Genomic DNA, 20,102 nt, shown 5'->3' on the forward strand with positions numbered 1-20,102 from the left:
AATGATCTTAGGGTGTCTGCTGACAAGAAACATGTATCCGTTCTCTTACTTCTAGATTTAACGGCTGCATTTGACACGATTGATCATTCAATTTTAATACAGCGTCTGGAGCACTGGATAGGCCTGTCTGGTACGGCCCTGTCCTGGTTCTCCTACTACCTATCAAACAGAAGTTACTTTGTCAATATAGCCGAGTTTGACTCAGACAAACACAACATCAGTTCCGGTGTTCCACAGGGCTCGATTATTGGTCCTCTGCTGTTCTCCTTGTACATTCTGCCATTGGGTGAACTCATTACCAATCACGGAGTCAATTTTCATTTCTATGCTGATGATACCCAACTATATCTTGCTGTGGCCCCAGATGATCCCTGTGCTTTAGACCCGCTGTTGACCTGTCTGTCTAGCATCAAATGTTGGATGAGTGAGAACTTTCTCAAGCTAAATGAGGATAAGACAGAAGTTCTCATAATTACCAGACTTGGCAACCTGACTGTAGAAAGTAACAGTACAGTAAAGAACCTCAGGGTTTTTATTGATTCTGAATTGAATTTTAATTCACACATTAATCATGTTACCAATATTGCCTTTTTTCACCTTAGAAATATTGCACGAATCAGAGCCTATTTGTCCTTGGACGATGCAAAAACGCGAATCCACGCCTTTGTTTTTTCTCGGCTTGACTACTGCAATGCACTCTTTTCAGGACTGCCTAAGAAAATGACTGACAGATTACAACTTGTCCAAAATGCAGCAGCTAGAGTTTTAACTAGAACTAAGATGAGAGAACATATTACTCCAGTTTTGGCATCACTGCACTGGCTTCCGGTTGTTTTTAGGATTGATTTTAAAATTCTGTTACTTGTCTATAAAGCTCTCAATGGTCTCGCACCTCTGTACCTCCGTGACTGCCTACCTAGATATGTCCCTAACCGCCCCCTCAGGTCCTCCAATGCTGGCCTACTTGAAGTGCCTAAAAGAATGTGCACAAAAAAATATGGTGAGGCAGCTTTTTGCTTCTACGGCCCAACAGCCTGGAATAAACTTCCATTCGAGCTCAGACACGCACCCTCTGTAGACATTTTTAAATCTCAACTCAAGACTCACCTCTTCACCCTTGCTTTTAGTTGAGTTTTACTATGCACGTTCCTACCCTGCCCTGACTGATTTGCTGCATGTGGTGTTTTTATTTGTTTTTATTTATTTTATGTTTTTATATTCAATGTTGTTCTCTGCCATTGTTCTATCATTTTAACTAGTTGTGTTTTATTGTATTTTATTTTTGTGTCCTGCCCTGTGAAGCACCTTGAGCTGCATTTATGTATGAAAGGTGCTATACAAATAAAGTTTATTAAGTTTATTTTTTAATATTCCATCATGACTTCACAAAAAAACTAAAAATATATTTCAGAAATTAAGTTGGGAACTTCTCCTTTGGTCCACCCATTCCTAAAACGTGAGAATGGTCCAGTGAAGAAAAAAAATAAAAGGTCCATTGTGGCTGTATTGGATTTTTCTCTATCACACTATCACTAAACACGGGTGAAATTCACCAAAACACCTGCTTGTAGGAAAAACCAGGGATGTGGGCAGGGAAACAAACCTACTGCACTAAGACGGTTAAAATAGCCTGTATGTGTGTATGTGTGATTGTGAATGAAATGTTTGACCCGCTCCCCCCACCAGAACAAACTAAAGGACCTGCCACCCTGGTCCCTGGTGTTTCGGCTGGTTCACCAAGTGGCTCTGGGCATGAACTACCTTCACAGTCTGACTCCTCCCATGATCCACCGTGACCTGAAGCCTGCCAATGTGCTGCTGGACTCAGGTCTGAATATCAAGGTGAGTCTACACCTGTTACATTGAATATCAAGGTGAGTCTACACCTGTTACATTGAATATCAAGGTGAGTCTACACCTGTTGGACTGAATGTCAAGGTGACTCTACACCTGTTGGTGTGAACGTCAAGGTGACTACACCTGTTGGTGTGAACGTCAAGGTGACTCTTGGGGCAGTGGTGGCCGAACGGTTTGCGGAGCGGTCTTGATATCGGAAGGTCGCTAGTTCGTATCCCCGGACCGGCACGTTACAATTACCACCGCTGAAGTGCCCTTGGACAAGGCATTGAACCCCTACCATGAAATGTTCTATGAGCAGGGCCTGGCTGTAAACAAGTTCTTGAGCTTAGTCCAGTTACACTGGGTAAACATAGTACCTTTCCTTCCCTTTCCTCTACACCTGTTGGTGTGAATGTCAAGGTGAGTCTACACCTGTTGGTGTGACCGTCAAGGTGAGGGTGAGTCTACACTTGTTGGTCTGAATGTCAAGGTGACTCTACACCTGTTGGTGTGAATGTCAAGGTGAGTCTTCACCTGTTGGTGTGAACATCAAGGTGACTCTACACCTGTTGGTCTGAATGTCAAGGTGACTCTCTCTACAGTGTAGAGAGAGTCACCTTGACATTCAGACCAACAGGTCACCTTGACGTTCACACCAATAGGTGTAGAGTCTACACCTATTGGTGTGAACGTCAAGGTGAGGGTGAGTCTACACCTGTTGGTCTGAATGTCAAGGTGAGTCTACACCTGTTGGTGTGAACATCAAGGTGACTGGTGACTCTTCACCTGTTGGTCTGAATGTCAAGGTGAGTCTACACCTGTTGGTGTAAACGTCAAGGTGAGGGTCAGTCTACACCTGTTGGTCTGAATGTCAAGGTGAGGGTGAGTGTACACCTGTTGGACTGAATGTCAAGGTGACTCTACACCTGTTGGTCTGAATGTCAAGGTGACTCTACACCCGTTGGTGTGAACGTCAAGGTGACTCTACACCTGTTGGTCTGAATTTCAAGGTGAGTCTACACCTGTTGGTGTGAACATCAAGGTGACTCTACACCTGTTGGTCTGAATGTCAAGGTGACTACACCTATTGGTGTGAACTGAGTGTTGCTCTCTCTCTCTCTCTCTCTCTCTATCTCAGATCACTATATCTCTCTGTTTCTGGCGCCCCCTACTGTACTAATAAGTCACATAATCGTGATCATGCCGGCCACTGATACCTAGATACGCACGGACATTGCTGGTTGTAGGAGTGGTTGCACCACTCAAAAACAGTACTTGCACTCTGCTCACACAAGTAATGATAATAAAAGAGAGCAAAAGCATTACAAAAAAAACATAAAAATAACAAAAAGTTCAAGCCCCAATTGGATCGGGTGATCGCTCCGATCACATGATTTTCAAAAGATCGGAATAGGGGAGAAAATATCAGATTTTTTTATTGTCTTAATGTAAATCTCAAAGAAAGATGTATAAGCAATGAGATTTTGTAAAAACTGTTGTGTTTATGATAGTTGTTTTCCTTCTGGTCCCAGTCAGAGATCATCAAACAAAGACTAGTCACACTCAGAGGCGTTCAATACACCTATGATGAAAACAAAGGAAATGTGTCTGTAGTACTCTCTCTGAATGAGAGAGATACTCTTTAAGAGCTTTAACTTGACTTCAGTTATATAAGCTGTAGAAGTTTTAGTTGTTAACGTTAGTTCAACTTAGAGCTGTAATGCTCCATCATCCGTCTGCTCCAATCAGATCTGCGTTACCTTGTCCGCACCCCTTTATAAACGGTCCTCACTTCCCTTCGCTCATCTGTGCTTCCGTTCAGGTAGCACACAGACACGTTCGAGAGCTCACAGCTCACCTTCTTCATTCGTCATTTCCATCCAAGTTCAAGAGTCAACAAACTCCTCCACGGCCGCAGCTTTCATCCCAGGACACACCGTCGGGTGTTTCGCCAGCGTCCCAGGCCCTGCATGCCTCCATCAGATACAGTATCATTCTAATTGCTCGTCACTGCTATTTATCCACCTGAATGGTTCAACCTTCAAAACAAACGTAACTGCTAACAGCCTAATTTCGATTCCGTTCCGATGCTGCCTCCGCACTAGCCACTTTTTACCCTGCTTGCTTGCTGCTGCTCAGTGCTTTGTATGTCGTGCGTTGCCGTTACAAGGCTGCTTATGCTGTATAGTGTATACTGCTGCTAATGCCTCATGCCACCAGTCTCGCACTGCTTCAGGTGGCGTCTGGGCGATCATGCATTAAACGTTGCTTTCACGGCAGTAAGCTACTGGTCATCCTGTGAACGTAGCATAGATCAGGCTGCAGGTCTAAAATCATACACGGCGTTTTAGTTCGTCCACAGTGTAGAGTGGCGACACGCTTTGTCTAGTTCCAAACTTTTTGTTCCTTGGCGGAACTTTCCCCCGAGATAGAACGAGCACTTCCGCATTCCATTGTTGCCACGAGAGTCAACACTAGTGTAGGCTCGAGGATCGTTTGCTTTTGCCTGAAGGCTGGCGTGCTTTGATGACGCAGTGTTGTGATGCGCCAGTGTTGGCTGTGATGAGCTGTTGGATGGAATAATAATAAACGGAGCGACCGGTGGCGTTCCAATGATAAACTCCTCGTCATCTATCCTTATAAAGAGAGTCTAAAGCCTGCATTTTCTTCTAGCTGCGGCCGGCGCTACACTAGCGTCACCACTATCGTATCTTAGACTCCTAGACTACTCTGAGCATGTCCGGTGCCGTCAGGTTGCCACGTCCGCTCATTATAAGCGTCTCAGGCTTGTTTTATTTAATCACTTACCAGGTGGACGCCGTTGTTTAAACCCACGGTTCATTCGAAGCACCCTCAGTGTTACATGTTGGTAAATTATCTGACGCTGTCGGATCGTTTTCATAATGATTCAAGTTAGTTTTCGTGACTTGTTTTTGCGGACCTGGCGCTTGTCTCCTCCAACATGGCAACTCGGTGCCCCATTCATTCATGCCCTGGCAATCTACTAGTGCTCCAGATTCTTTCTTCAATCACGTGGATCGTGATGAGATGTTGAGCGTAATCGTAGGAAAAAGAAAAAGAGAGAAGAGAGAAAGGGAGAAAGAGAAAAAAAGAGAAGGAGGAGGAAAAGAAACAAAGTAAAAAGAGGAGAAGAAGAGAGAAAAGAGAGGCGTGTGTCAGTGTGAACACGTTCAAATAGCTGATCTACAAGCCGTGAGCTTTACAGGTCGGAGCTCCCACTATCAGCTCAATAAGTCACATTTTGCGTGGTTTATTCCCGGGTTTTCATTCCATGTCTAACCCCCTGATCGACGTTAGACCCTCAAGAACGCTCCATTATTACATTGTCAATGAAGGGAAAATGCTTGCCATATTGTCCCTCTTTACGCCACTCTGTTCCTATCATTCACGGCATTTAATGTTCATGCCGGCACCGCTCGTTCACTTGACCTTTCACCACCTAGTTAACTTTCAACGCGTCAGTCACGCTAACTCGACGCAGGTATAGTGCAAACATACAAATGGCTCGTCTTCAGGGCGGCCGTGTTCCATCTGGTATTCCTCTCCTTTCACAGCAAATCTCAAATCTGCTGCCGCGTTTGCACATTGTCGTACCTCGCCCAGCAGATATGGGAGTTTTTCGCCACGGGTCACGTTCTCAATCTCCAGTTGTAATCCGTGGGAAGTACGTGTCTCTGATGTCTCGGTTCAACACATGGTTAGAAAGCGTAGCTCGCTTTCCACTTCATTCACGCGCAGTGGGCGCATAGTCTGTCTTCTCTCAGGATTCAGGTCCGCCTATGTCGACCTTCTCGATGGCGAGACCGTGCTCACCGAGCCGTACCTAATTAAGATTTTCTCTGTTACTCACCCGTCAACTGCATTGTTTCTCCCGTCAATTAAGTCTTAATATTCTACTCTCACTCCAACTGCCACGTCGGTCCGACCATACTAACTCCATGCTTGTGCCCCTCCTGTCCAGCTACCTGCTCGGCGATCATCAGGGAAACGAGCACTGTTCACGCATGCCTGGAAGGCCAGGTTCCCGGCTAGGCCTCAACACGGACCCCCACCGAGCTGAACTCGTCAGCCATCCAACGCAGCCTAATCCCATCAGCAGCCACGCACTGCAGCAGCCAAACCCAGCCGGCAGCCACGCACCGCGACAGCTAAACTCAGTCGGCAGCCATGCACTGCAACAGCTAAACTCAGTCGGCAGCCACGCACTGCAACAGCTAAACTCTCTGGCAGCCATGCACTGCACCAGCTAAGCTCGACAGCCACGCACCGCAACGTCTCAACTGCGCCGTAATGTCTAAACTCATAGGTAACCACCCACTCAACGTCTCAAACCACTCACCTCAACCCATTTCCGGGCGGGAACCCCTATCGGTATCTTACCCCCTCAGGCCGGGAACCCATACAGTACGTACAGTATTCAAATGTAAAATTTCGATGCTGCTTTATAAATATTTGAAGTTTTTCAGAAACCTTAGGTCAGGATTCAGAGGCGTTTTTAGAATCCGCCTTAGGCCTAAATGGATTAAGCCATAACCTATTCACAGCCTCCGTTGCTCGGAGAGCTCAGGCCACCGTGCTACGCTCCCACTTCAGTTTTGGGGGGGAATTCCAAGCGGAATAGTTTCCCGCAGTCGGCCATATCACTATTAATAATTTCGGTTCCACGTCCACTGCGTCAGCCATAGCCCAAGAACCTATGTTCGTCAAACCTTTCCCCTCGGGTCTGCCGCGTTCGTCAAACATCACGACGCCCAGTTTTCGCTCGATGCCCAGAGATCCATGGCGTCTACTAGTCCGGCACCGTGGTCAGGTACCTCTCCTCCGTGCTCCTCCCCCTCCACGTTAAGACCAGTTTCTTCCCTGCTACTGCGGAGACCGTCCTCCTCCTCTGCCGTGAATGCCGGACACTTCCGCCCCACGGAAATCCCTGGACGGGTGCTGCACCAGGATGTCTCCGTGGTACTTGACATCAACCAGGATGAGCACATCACCAACGAGCATCCGTACGGGCCATTACCAAGTATAACAGAGAAGATAGCAGTGAGGAGACTAGCGGTCACTGCCACCGCCATCGAGAACTCCCGGCCAAGGCCGCACCGCGGGAACCAACGCTGGGCGTCGATCGAGAGGACGTCCCACACCTTCCTAGGCAGACGCACTAAAGAAAGATACCGGTGCGGAAGCACAAAGGAGCTGGCCAGATGTACGAAGGACCGAGATGACCGGAGTCGTCGTTGGAGGGCTCGTCTGAGGTCGTCGTAGAGAGTTCGCCTCCCATCTCCGCTCGCTGCTCCTAAGATGTGGTCTCCCTCCTGACCGCTATACTCCAGCCACTCCCTGAGAATCGGAGCCGCCACCACCGTTGCTGCCAGCGGCGTCTCCGTCCTGATCCTGCAAGCCTCGGGCCACTGGTCGTCCTCCGCCTTCTCCTCCTACGTCAGACCTTCCTCCGCCTCCGTGCTCGATGCCCAGAAGTCCATGGTGTCTTCCAGCGCGGTACCTACATTGACTGGTGGATGTGTCGGGTGGCGGGTACCTCCTCCTCTGCCCTCTTCTGAACATGTTCTCCCTCTCCAGGACGCCCACTCACTTCCTCCAAAACGACGGTCGACCCGTCCTCCGGCCACGCAGGCCTCCTCCGTCGGGAGTCTCCCTGTCCCGCCAGGCGAATCAAATTCTCACTCACTGCCCTCTGTCGAGAGGACGCCTGCTAATCAAATTCTCACTCACTGCCCTCTGTCGAGAGGATGCCTGCTAAACAATCATTCCATTCACGTTTCATTCATGCCATGCTAATCAACCTTACTCTCATCCCAAACAGACTCCGCCGGCAAACGATTTCCGGCCAACCATCCAGAGGCTCGCTAACCATCGGGCTGTTCGCCTACCAACCATACCTACTAACCATTCTCCCACAAGCCCCTTCCGCGAAGGCTCCCATGTCGGCGGCACCAGCCGTCGTGAGGCTCCAATGGCGCGGGGCCTTCCTCACTCTCCCACGGATCCCTTCTCGCTAAAGGCCCCGGCTCGTCGAGGGAATCTCTCAAACATCGTTTGTATAGTCCCTTCCAGGTAAACCTTAATTTACTCCTTCCTCCAGAAGTTTGCACCATTCCTCCAGGCGCGCACTATTTAATTCCTTTTGGGGGGCAGGCTCAAGAGCCCCCCCTGCCTCCGCCAGGCAGGATCCGAACCGAGGCTCTGGTCCGTCCCCAGGGGGCCCACGCCAAAGCTCCTCCACTGTCTCCTCCTCGTACCGTCATCATTCTGTTATCATTCTGTTATCATACTGTCAGTCACTTCTCTGTCCATTCACTCAATCCCAGCTCCATACTGTAATCAATTCATCTGCAATAAATCTCACCTCCAACCTCCACCCTCCGTCTTAAGTGTAAGCTCGTTAAGAGTTGAAGTTTTAGTTGTTAACGTTAGTTCAACTTAGAGCTGTAATGCTCCATCATCCGTCTGCTCCAATCAGATCTGCGTTACCTTGTCCGCACCCCTTTATAAACGGTCCTCACTTCCCTTCGCTCATCTGTGCTTCCGTTCAGGTACCCGCCACCTCCCCGACGACCGCCCAGCAGCAGGCTCCACCAGGTCGGCCCCAGGGGGGCAGGCTCAAGAGCCCCCCCTGCCTCCGCCAGGCAGGATCCGAACCGAGGCTCTGGTCCGTCCCCAGGGGGCCCACGCCAAAGCTCCTCCACTGTCTCCTCCTCGTACCGTCATCATTCTGTTATCATTCTGTTATCATACTGTCAGTCACTTCTCTGTCCATTCACTCAATCCCAGCTCCATACTGTAATCAATTCATCTGCAATAAATCTCACCTCCAACCTCCACCCTCCGTCTTAAGTGTAAGCTCGTTAAGAGTTGAACTGTATTCACTCTAATTAACCAATACATCATTATTTTGCTATGATTCCATGCTTTCATAGAAAGAAAACAAACCCCACAATTTTGCCTTTCAATAATTGAAAGGCAGACTAGACTAGAGTGACATATATTAGGATATCTGCTATTGTGATATGGCATAAGTGTTCTATAAAAATAAAGATTGGATCGGGAAAGATCAGTATGTCTCAAAATCAGATGATCAGAATCGGATCGGGAGCTTTCCTGTTTATGCAGTAGTATTGTACATATCTCTCTCTCTCTCTCTCTCTCTCTATCTCTCGTCCAGATCACTGACTTTGGCCTCGCCAAGTTTGTCACCAACGTGACGGCGACTCGTATCAAGGGGGCGGGGACAGCGTTCTTCATGCCTCCAGAGGCCTTCTCCACGTCCTACACATCTGGATGCTCCTTTGATGTCTACAGGTATCCATCATTCCCTGTGTGGCTGGAATTCAACCTCACAGTGCTCGCAATTCACTTTGAAAAGCTTCATTAAGACTCTTCAGCTCAGACTGACCATTAACCATTGCAAAACTATTTCATTTAGTATGGCGGTGTGGCTCTGCTCATGTGATATCACAGATTATCTGTGCACCGAGACACAACTCTGATATCATATCACATGTGATATCACAGATTATCAGGAGCATGTCTTGACTGTATACAGGGTTTGATGAGGTCAGATCAACATATGGAATGTCATAACATCTATGGAGATCTAAGGGTGGTAGCGGGGACATTCTCTTGAGTGTACAGGGTTTGATGAAGGCCCAGGTAGGGCCGGGCCTTAATTACCGGTCCTGTTGAGAACTCTAGTTTTCACTGGCTGCCGGGCGTGGCTGTAACTTTGGGGCAGGCCCGTCTATAGTTTGAATGGACACGTAGGCTATAAGTCAACAGGGAGTCATCGAAGAGGAAGGATGGATGGGGAAGGATCAACATATGTAATTTCAGAACAGGTTCTGACATATATCCATATATGGAGATCTAAGGTTTTGAGGTCATTATGTAGAGTTGCTGGCCAATATTGATGAGTGATGAAATCAGGGATCTCCATATATGGGCTTATCGCGACAGCAGGTCACATTTACTATGACATCAGGGATCCATCCTGGATGGTGTCACGTGAGGGCTTTTCCATGTATGGGGATTTTGAGTGACACACTGACTGGCTGATGGACAAAAATGTACGATTTCGTATTAAATGCAACTTGAGGTCGCAATAAAGCCATGACATCAACATCCTAACTTTCAATGCATTCCATATGCCACATACATATCACATGATCATAATACAATCCATAAAACACATTATAATCACAGATACCATAACATAACTAGAAACCACATAATCACAGTATAATCCATAAATCACAGTTATAATCACAGGATCACCCATTACAGAACTAAGTGCCACAGGGTGGATGTCGGGGAGGTGGAGGGAATTTGAACGCTTATCTTAACAACTGAGTCAGCTTGGCATGAAGACAGGGCAAAACGTTGAAATGTTGATTTGGCATTGATGTACCACCCTAGAAAATAAATCACACCCGTGTGAAGTGAGTGGTGCAACTCAGTGTGGGGGTCCCCGGAAGTTCCAGACCCATAGGACCAGGCAGTGACCCAGGCACCCAAGCAGCCGGCTCCACACACATAGCTCCGTAACTAAAAAAATCCTAAAATATATGAACATAATATTTTTATATGCCACATCAACATAATTGTGGATATATATTTTTTTTAAACTGCAAAAGAAAATAGCTGCATATGATCAGTGGCGGGTGCCGAAATTAACCAGGTCTTCAACCCCCCCCCCCCACACACACACACACACACAATGGCAACAGCGTTACATAACAACAACCTGTCATATGTTCTTATACAACACGAAAGCACGCAAAAAATAAGTGGAACTGAACCACACTCAGACTCTCTGTCACACATCCCAGCCAAGCTGCACCAGTACAGGAACACCGGCGGAGACTATAGTAAACACACACAGCGCGCGCACGCACACACACACTCGCTCAGAAACTTTTAAACACCAGTTCCCTTTTCTCATCAGGCAAGTGCACGGCCAGCATAGAAGGCCTTGCTGGACCTGACGGCACACCACTGCATTATGATGCTGAATAATGACCCACCTTTTGAATAATAGTATTTAACAAAATGAATGAAAGTGTAGCAAGTGGCACCAATGGGTAACTAATAAGATGTTGGTATATGGTAAAAGGATTGACTGCGTATAAACCAGGTTCGGAGAAGGAGCTCAATGTGTGTAGTGAAAAACAATGAAATAAGGGAGGCAGAAACTGGAGTTAAAGGTAACTGAAAATTATTATTATTATTATATCAAAAACAGAACTTAAACAACTTTGAACATTTATAGAAAATAATAAATAAAAATGGGGGGCCCTTAAAGGTGGTGACTCTTAGGGCCGATTCATACTCCTATTTTAGAGCCGAATAAAAGTCGGTTCGGCTCTGTAGAGCCTACAATTTGACGTCATTTGAGGTTCGGGGGGGGCGGGTACCGTCCTAAAGTCGGCTCTTCGGTGCTACTGAAAATTTCTGACGAGCCGAAATCATTTCGGCACTACAGCGCCGAAACAGCGGTAAAATAGGAGTATGAATCGGCCCCAAGTCCATGTTGAGTTCCTAACTAAGGGGAAATTCAGTCTGTCTCCAGGGGGGAGAACTGTGTTACCACATTTGTGGAGGGAGGGGGGTGTCGAGGTCTGGGTCGGCTCGCCAGGTCCAGGTACCAGCCGGTACCAGAACCATCCAAAGGTTTCCTTTCAAGGACACAAAAACCTGACCTGCAAGGCCAGGTGTCTAAATCAGTCTTTTTGTTCAAAAGTCATTGTTGTACAACTTTAAATAAAAAACTATTCAATGGATAAAGAGTTCGATGTGATCAGTATCGAATCTTTAGTCATTTATCTAATAAGTCTATATCTTTACATGCATGCTTTTAGAAAATAAAATTCAAAGTATTTTATAATATATATAATTATATAACATGATATATATATATATATATATATATATATATTATAATATAATAAATCAAAATTCAAGGTATTTTATAATATATATAATTATACAACATGATATATATATATATTATACCATAATTCATCAACATTAATCATTAAACCAAAAGTTCAAACAAATCATAAATCAAATGCTTTCAAAATAAACAAACAGTTAAAGGGACACTTCACCCTTTTTGCAAAAGAATATATGTTAATGACGTTTAGAAGCTTTAGAACACTTTCCTGGGGGTCTTTATGTGTGCAATATGTGGTTTTAGATATTTTAGATTGTAGCAGTGAGCCTGTTGTCTCTGATGTCATAGACACTGGGCTCACTTCCTTCCTGGACTACATGTTGTCTCAGTAAGACAGCTCTCCCCCTATCCACAAGGAGGAGCAGAGCACCAAAGAATTATGGGAATTGTAGTCCAGGAAGGTAGTGAGACCAGTGTCCATGACATCAGAGACAACAGGCTCACTGATACAATTAAGCAATATTACACGAGAGGGTGTTGTTTAACGTGGTTATTGTCACGACAGTGATGCGGTCAGGAACGAGACGAAGTCGAGTTCCGCAAGCATCACTGAAGTGGCAATAATCACGTTAAACAACACCCTCGAGTGTAATATTGCTATTCTACAACAGTTACCCTTAAAACAAAGAGAATCGCTGAAAAAGTATATTTTTTTAATGACAGATGTAGTCACTACGACCACAAATGTCACTGAAGTAGACATAAAATAGTCCCTTTTGATTCAAGTAGCTGCGCTCTGAGGCTCTGTCTAATCAACACAGCTGAGCTGTCAAAGCCGGCCCGAGGAGGAATTCAAGATATGCGTCGTCGTATGACCGTGTCGCGTTACCCAAATAACTGATATACAAGCTAGCTTACAACTCGTCGCGTTGTGAACTTGTAGATCGGCTATTTTCGTTGCACGATACCGTTGTACCACAACGTATAAAATACACCGGACTGCCTGTTACCACGACAATATTGTAAATAATTACGTAACTTTTTACTAACAGTACATACAGTAACACAGCAGGCTACTTATTCAGTATGAGTTACAATTGAAATAAAGCACATTTTTAAACAGTTATTCCTTTTATTTTAAGCAATGCCATTTAGGTTACAAATAATACACCAGTTTTTTTGAGTTTCTTTTTTACATGAGGATAGGCTTACTAGTATACGGTATTCACCTATTTATAGACGTTAAATTGCACACTCCCATTAAAGGCACAGTTGGTGAAAGCAGCGGTGCTGTCCATTAAATCCATGCTGGATCTCTGTCGTTTAGCAGCCGGTGAGGCTGTAGAGCAGTTTCCCCCACCTAGCGCATTGCTCCACTGCTTTCTGTTATCGAGAGAAGGTGCCCAGTAGCTGTGTAAAGAACTCTCTGACTTGTGTCCGCTAACAGACATTATTTCTCTGGCTTCCAGCCCACACTCAGCCAGTTTCTGAATGGTAGTGCTTCTGATGCTGTGATTTGTGTAAATCATGGATGTGCCCGCTTGCTCGCAGATACGTTTTAGCATGGAACTCAGGTAATTTACACCCATTGGTTCCAATGAGTACCACACATCACATTCATCTAGCTGTGCTGCTCTCTTTGGATGGAGATAAAACGCCTTAGCCTCTTTGGGCATTTTAGATAGGTATTTTTCAAATGATGCAATTTTCAAATGATGCAACTGGACACAATGGATTCCCAGGGTGTTCAAACATACAGCCTCTTCTGCTTTGACGATCCCTTTCATAATGTTGCTTGTGGTTCTTTGTTTCTTCATTGAAGGAAAGTGTCACATATTTTGCGCCTTTAAAAAGAAAATGGGACTGATTAGGAGGATGTTTGATCATGTTTTCTACATTTTTTATATGCAACGACAGCTTAGCTATTTGATTAACCTACCTGTTGTATCTCGTTTGATAATGAATGAATGTGGTAGAAGACTCCTAAGACCCTCCTTTCCTCTCCTCCCGAAATGAAGTTGGATGTCGAACCACACTTTATTTACCAAGCCCCGTCGTGTGTTTGTGTTCATAGCCTCCGAGCTCCGTATTATCTTCAGGTCCTCTTCGGTAATTGCGGGTCTATGTTCAGTTTTGTCATGCCCTGCTCTCCTCAGAGACTTTATCATTCCGTTAAAGACATTGTTTGCCGTTGTGAATTCGTTGTCCTTCATAATACACCATGCCCGGCTAAGAGGAGGGTCGTTGATGAAACGGTTAATGCCAGCTCTCAACCCAACGTAGCTACCGAGGGAGTAGTGTTTACCCTGGCCATTTCTAACCGAGCCATAAAACTCTCGGAGAATGCTGTTGAGATGCTCTTTTGTAATAGTTGCAAAATCCACGTCTTGTTTTTTGTTTATCAAATAGTCCCGGAAACACTTCACAGCCCAAGTAGTTGACCTAGCTGTACTGACTTCATTCCTAGACTTCTCCAAGTTGTCGAGCTCTTCATTTGACAATGCAACATATCTCTCGTTTGGTTTTGCGTTCTCCTTCTCTTCCTCTTCTTTCAACCATTCATCGCAAGTAAGTCCACCCAATAAATCAAAATTAACACTATAATCCATTTCTGAACGGGGTGCTGGATGTTTGAATGTCCCTCTAGTATGACCAGGGTACGAGTGACGCAGGCTGTTGATATGGGTCTAATCAAGTGCGCGAGAGGTGCGGAGTGATTTATTCAATGTGATTAGGCCCAGGGCTAGGTGGTGAATGGTGTTGGTTTGATCCACGGCTAGAAGGCTGTTTCAACCAATCAGATTGCTTCCTCTTAACGACCTGTTGTAGAATCTAAAATATCTAAAACCACATATTGCACACATAAATACCCCCAGGAAAGTGATCTAAAGCTTCTAAACGTCATCAACATATATTGTTTTGCAAAAAGGTTGAAGTGTCCCTTTAACCAGTAGATCCAAGCTAATGACACCAAGCCTATATGACTCACCGAAGAGTAACCAAAGGTTGTCACAATGAACAGCCTGCTGCTGCTGCCATGCTGCTTCCAAACATTTCGGCCATCTTGCATTGGTGGAAGTGGGAGTGGGGAGTGTAGGAACTGATGTCACCTTTATACTGCCTTGGTTGACAGTTGACATGGGTTGCCATGTTGGCTGGGTTACAAAAGAGTTGCACCAGGTGAAGAGATGCTCAGTCTCCTATTGGTCACCTTCTCCATGTGTGCCTATGTCTCCTATTAAATATCCATATTGGTTTACATAAAAGTCAGACTTTTAAAAATGTATTCTGATGTGATAAGACAAGACTACATCACAAATGAATCACCCATCACCTCAGTGGAACATTCCCTGCCTGCCTGCCTGCCTGTCGCATCGCGATGCATTGAGAGCTTGTAGCAGCAGTTTTTGGGGCGCAACCCAGCACTCTTTATCTACTGGACATGCCGTGTACGACATGGATTTTGAAACAAATTTGTTCAACGTTCCAAGTTCACTAGACTTCGGAAAAAAGCTATTCTCCTGAATGCTGCCCTCCGGTATGGCATGGAAAGGAGTGGAATTTGCATTTGATTTTACTGCCCTGAAGGTGGAAGATTGTCTTTGTCTTTGTGAAAGGCCTGGGGTCACTGCATAGCCTTGTGAAACTCCAACGTAAGCTTTGACTGTAATTATCTCTGTGACACTGCATAGCCTTGTGAAACTCCCAACGTAAGCTTTGACTGCTGCTTAGCTGTACAGTTCAATAGTCATGATGATGCATGTAGCTTCTTATGTGCAAATGTACACTGACGACACAGACAACCAAATAAGGTTGGGCGATATGCCAATTTCTTACAATCGCCAATCGTCTGTCTAAAAATCGGCGATTGACGATGTATTCGTGTTATTAAAGTGAAGTGAGAACAGCTCACTGCAGGTCGCAAAAAAGACAGATCTACAAGCTCTCAAGGCGCCGCGTCCTGCCTGTTTTTGCAGCTCTGTTCGCTACGCGTTGAGAGCTTGTAGATCCGTCTGTTTTTTCAGCACAACTGCGCAGCCAGGGTAACAAAATAAGAAATACGTTTAGATGAAGTGAAGTTGGAACGGACAAGCAGCTGCAAGCTAAGCTAACATCACAACCACTGGCTGGTGACAGTGTTAGACATGTAGCCTGCCTGCCCTAGTAACTTCTCCTGGAGAAGTCTTGCCTCCCCGCACCGGCGTCGGAGGCTCAGAGGGGCGCCCACATGCTGCTGCTGATTCACAGGCTCTGAAGGCGCCGCGTCCTGCCTGTTTCTGCAGCACCGTTCGCTACGCGTTGAGAGCTTGTAGATCTGTCTATTTTGCAGCGCTGGTGTTAGCGTTAGCTTAGCGTGTAGCTACTGATTCAACACACTGAACTTCATCTATACCAACACTACCAGCCTGTTTTTTGTTTTTTTCCACGACTTCACGGGTGGCGCATTGGGATTGTGATGAGACACGAGACGGCAGTGTGCATTCTGTTTTGACTGTATATTATTAAACTGCATGGGTCTGGACTCCGGAGCGTAAACAACATGTAGGCTACAGTACAGTAACAGTAGCCTTCCTCGGCTCGGCTCACAGTGAGCAACTGAGCATCACGGCTGCCAGGACTCAGTGGGACCATACCATTATAACGGGAGGAGGGGATTTCCACCCGGCCGCTGTTACTACTTTCCTGGCCCAAATTGATTCACATGTTGCGCACACTTTACAGGTTAAAATGTAAAAGTGTAATAAAAGCCTAATAAAAATATTCAGCGATTGGATTCGTATATTCGCGATTGACGATGTATTCGTATCGTCACCCAACCCTACAACCAAAACAACATATTTTATCCAGGTGATTTAGTTAGTGTTTTTATTTGGCAAACTATCAAACTGATTACGCTGAGAATGAGTAGCTTAATGCAATCTGTTCCATGTGTGATGATATGCAAAGTAATGACTGATGCATGTCTCTTTTTATTGTAGTTATGCCATGCTGCTGTGGAGCCTTTTAAGTGAGTAATTATCTCTCTCTTTATCTTTGTTTTAGGTTTTTTTTGGTAACGCTTTAAAGGTCAGGTCTATATATGAACGGCACAATTGATTGCCGTCAATCCTGCTGCTTTATTATATAATAAATATATTGACCCAAAAGTAACAACAAAACAAAGTATTTCCGTACTTATGGTAGTGAATGTATTCCATGAATTTATGCAATGTTTTCTAAAACATTGTTGAGAACGTTTAGCTGTGTTTGTTTGCATTGCTGTCATGTTGGATAGTTTTATAACAAGCGCTATAATGCCTTATAAGTGCATTATAATGCATCATATCTAACACCTAGACCCGACCTTTAAGTAAAGTGTCATTGTTGGTTCAGCCTCACAGAGTCCACTGTTTATTCAACAATAAGTATAAAATCACTTGTATTATTCCTAATGTTTCTCTTGTCTTCTAATAAATGTAAATTCCTCAGACACTGGAAACCACAGCGTTCCAGAGTTTGATGTCCAGCGGGGAGGAAGACCACCGCTAGACGTTGCTAAAAGAATGAAGGCTCCAGGACTGGAGGAGCTGATCAAACTCATGGAGAGCTCCTGGCACCAAACCCCTCGCCGAAGACCCACTTTTTCAGGTGAGAATATGAGACTGGCACCAAAACCCTCACCGAAGACCAACTTTTTTAGGTGAGAATATGAGACTGGCACAAAAACCCTCGCCGAAGACCCCCTTTTTCAGGTGAGAATATGAGACTGGCGCCAAAACCCTCACCGAAGACCCCCTTTTTCAGGTGAGAATATGAGACTGGCACAAAAACCCTCACCGAAGACCCACTTTTTCAGGTGAGAATATGAGACTGGCGCCAAAACCCTCACCGAAGACCCACTTTTACAGGTGAGAATATGATCCTGCAGGTCCTGCACCATCGCTCGGACAGTATAGACTAGCGGTTTCCAAGCTGTTGAGCCTGTGACCCAAAAGAGAAAATATCCCGGGACAGGACACAAACTATAGTGAAAATAGCAGATCTACAAGCTACTAGCAGATCTTTCACTTGGTGATACAAGCGTGAAATGTGGCATGAACATGCCTCTGGGTCACCTCTTTAACTTTTTTAACCGAGCCAACGAAAAATCCAATATGGCGGTCATTTTTCAAGATGGCCGCCAAATAAAAAAGGCCTTTTGTGGCCGTTCTGGACAACCATGGGTGCGGCCGACTCGAGACCGGGCACTGCACTCCCTGTGGAACGTGTGTGTCCAACTGCAAGATATTGAGGATTCCATACAGACAAACAGCTTCTGGGAAAACTGGAACAGACTTAATAAGCTAAAACAGGACGAATTACCCATCCAAAATGGAGATATATGGGTAAACCATTTTTCTAGCCTCTTTGGCCCAATCGAGAAGAACAAAGAACAAAAACAAATAAAAGATAAACTACAAAACCTAGAGTCAGCCATAAAAGACTACCAGAATCCACTAGATTCCCAAATCAACCTAAAAGAACTACAAGACAAAATAAAAACACTTAAAACAAAGAAGGCCTGTGGGGCAGACGGAATTCTAAATGAAATGATAAAATTCACCGACCTCAAATTCCAACTGGCCATATTAAAACTCCTAAATATCGTGCTCAGCTCTGGGATTTTCCCCAGCACATGGAATCAAGGGCTGATAACGCCACTCCACAAAAGTGGAGACAAATATGACCCAAATAACTACCGCAGAAAGCAATGTCCTGAGCAAATCACAAATTGTCTTTCTACCAAAATATCGCACAACAGACCACATTTACACTCTCAACACCCTAATTGACAACCAAATAAACAAAAACAAAAGCAAATTATTCTCCTGCTTTGTCGACTTAAAAAAAGCATTCGATTAAATTTGGCATGAGGGTCTGATGTACAAACTGTTGGAAAGTGGCATTGGGGGGAAAACCTATGACATCATAAAATCAATGTACACTTACAACAAATGCGCAGTCAAAATAGGCGAAAATCACACAGACTTTTTCCCCCAAAGCCGTGGAGTTAGACAGGGATGCAGCCTGAGTCCAACACTCTTCAACATATATATCAACGAATTAGCAAAAACGTTAGAACAGTCTACAGCTCCAGGCATCCTCTTGGCAAACACAGAAATCAAATGCTTACTTTACGCAGATGACCTGCTGCTGCTGTTCCCAACCAAGGAAGGACTACAGCAGCAACTTGATCTCCTACACAAATTCTCCCAGACATGGGCCCTGACAGTGAACCTAACCAAGACTAAAATCATGATATTTCAAAAAAGGCCCAGCCGCCAAAACCACCAATTTTTCCTAAATACAATCCCACTAGAACAAACTAAAAACTATACCTACCTTGGCCTAAACATCAGCAGCACAGGGAACTACAACCAAGCTGTAAATGACCTGAGAGACAAGGCAAGAAGGGCATTCTATGCCATCAAAAGAAACATCTAAATAGACATCCCAATTAAAACATGGCTTAAAATACTGGACTCTGTGATAGAACCAATTTCCAACTATGGTTGCGAGATCTGGGGACCATTAGCAAACCATGACCTTGAAAAATGGGATAAACACCAAACCGAGACCCTACACACAGAATTCTGCAAATCCATTATCCGTACCCAGCGAAAAACACCAAATAATGCATGCAGGGCAGAATTAGGACGATACCCACTCATAATCAAAATAAAAAAGAGAGCACTTAAGTTCTAAAACCACCTAAAAGAAAGTGACCTAGATGCACTCCATAACAAGGCACTCACACACAGTGAAACTGTAGAGAGATGCCCCCTCAGCCAGCTGGCCCTGGAACTCTGGGCACAAACACAAACAGAGCCACGAGATAGAAAACTCATTGGACTAAACCAAATTATAAAACAGCAAAAGGAAAACTATCTGACACACTGGAAAGAAGCAACACAAAAGCAGAGTAAACTAGAATGTTATCTGGCCCTAAACAGAGAATACACAGTGGCAGAATACCTGAGCACTGTGACCGACCCAAAACAAAGAAAAATCTTAACTAGGTACAGACTCAGTGAGCACAGTCTCGCGATCGAGAAAGGCCGTCATAGGCAGACCTGTATCCCGAGAGAAGACAGACTATGCACCCACTGCACACTAAATGAAGTGGAAACCGAGCTACACTTCCTAACCATCTGTCCATTGTACCAAGACATCAGAGACACATACTTCCCACAGATTACAACCACATACGGAGATTTTGAAAACATGACCAATGACAAAAAACTCCCATATCTGCTGGGCGAAGTACAACGATGTGCAAACACAGCAGCAAGATTTGTGAGTTGCTGTGATAGGA

General features: G+C 45.1%; 1 protein-coding gene across 1 annotated transcript in view; it reads left to right on the forward strand.

The window, feature by feature from the left end:
* The window catches only part of LOC310866018 (ankyrin repeat and protein kinase domain-containing protein 1-like), a 66,856-nt gene that overhangs the window by 12,292 nt on the left and 34,462 nt on the right, over positions 1-20,102 (forward strand). Inside the window, exons 4-7 of the mRNA XM_083775282.1 lie at positions 1,687-1,842; positions 9,041-9,177; positions 16,747-16,775; positions 17,237-17,395. Coding sequence (XP_083631408.1) covers positions 1,687-1,842; positions 9,041-9,177; positions 16,747-16,775; positions 17,237-17,395 — 481 coding nt within the window. The remainder of the gene's footprint in view (positions 1-1,686; positions 1,843-9,040; positions 9,178-16,746; positions 16,776-17,236; positions 17,396-20,102) is intronic.

This window comes from Protomyctophum parallelum (genome assembly GCF_964188405.1).
Source record: "Protomyctophum parallelum genome assembly, chromosome: 10".
Classification (NCBI taxonomy): domain Eukaryota; kingdom Metazoa; phylum Chordata; class Actinopteri; order Myctophiformes; family Myctophidae; genus Protomyctophum; species Protomyctophum parallelum.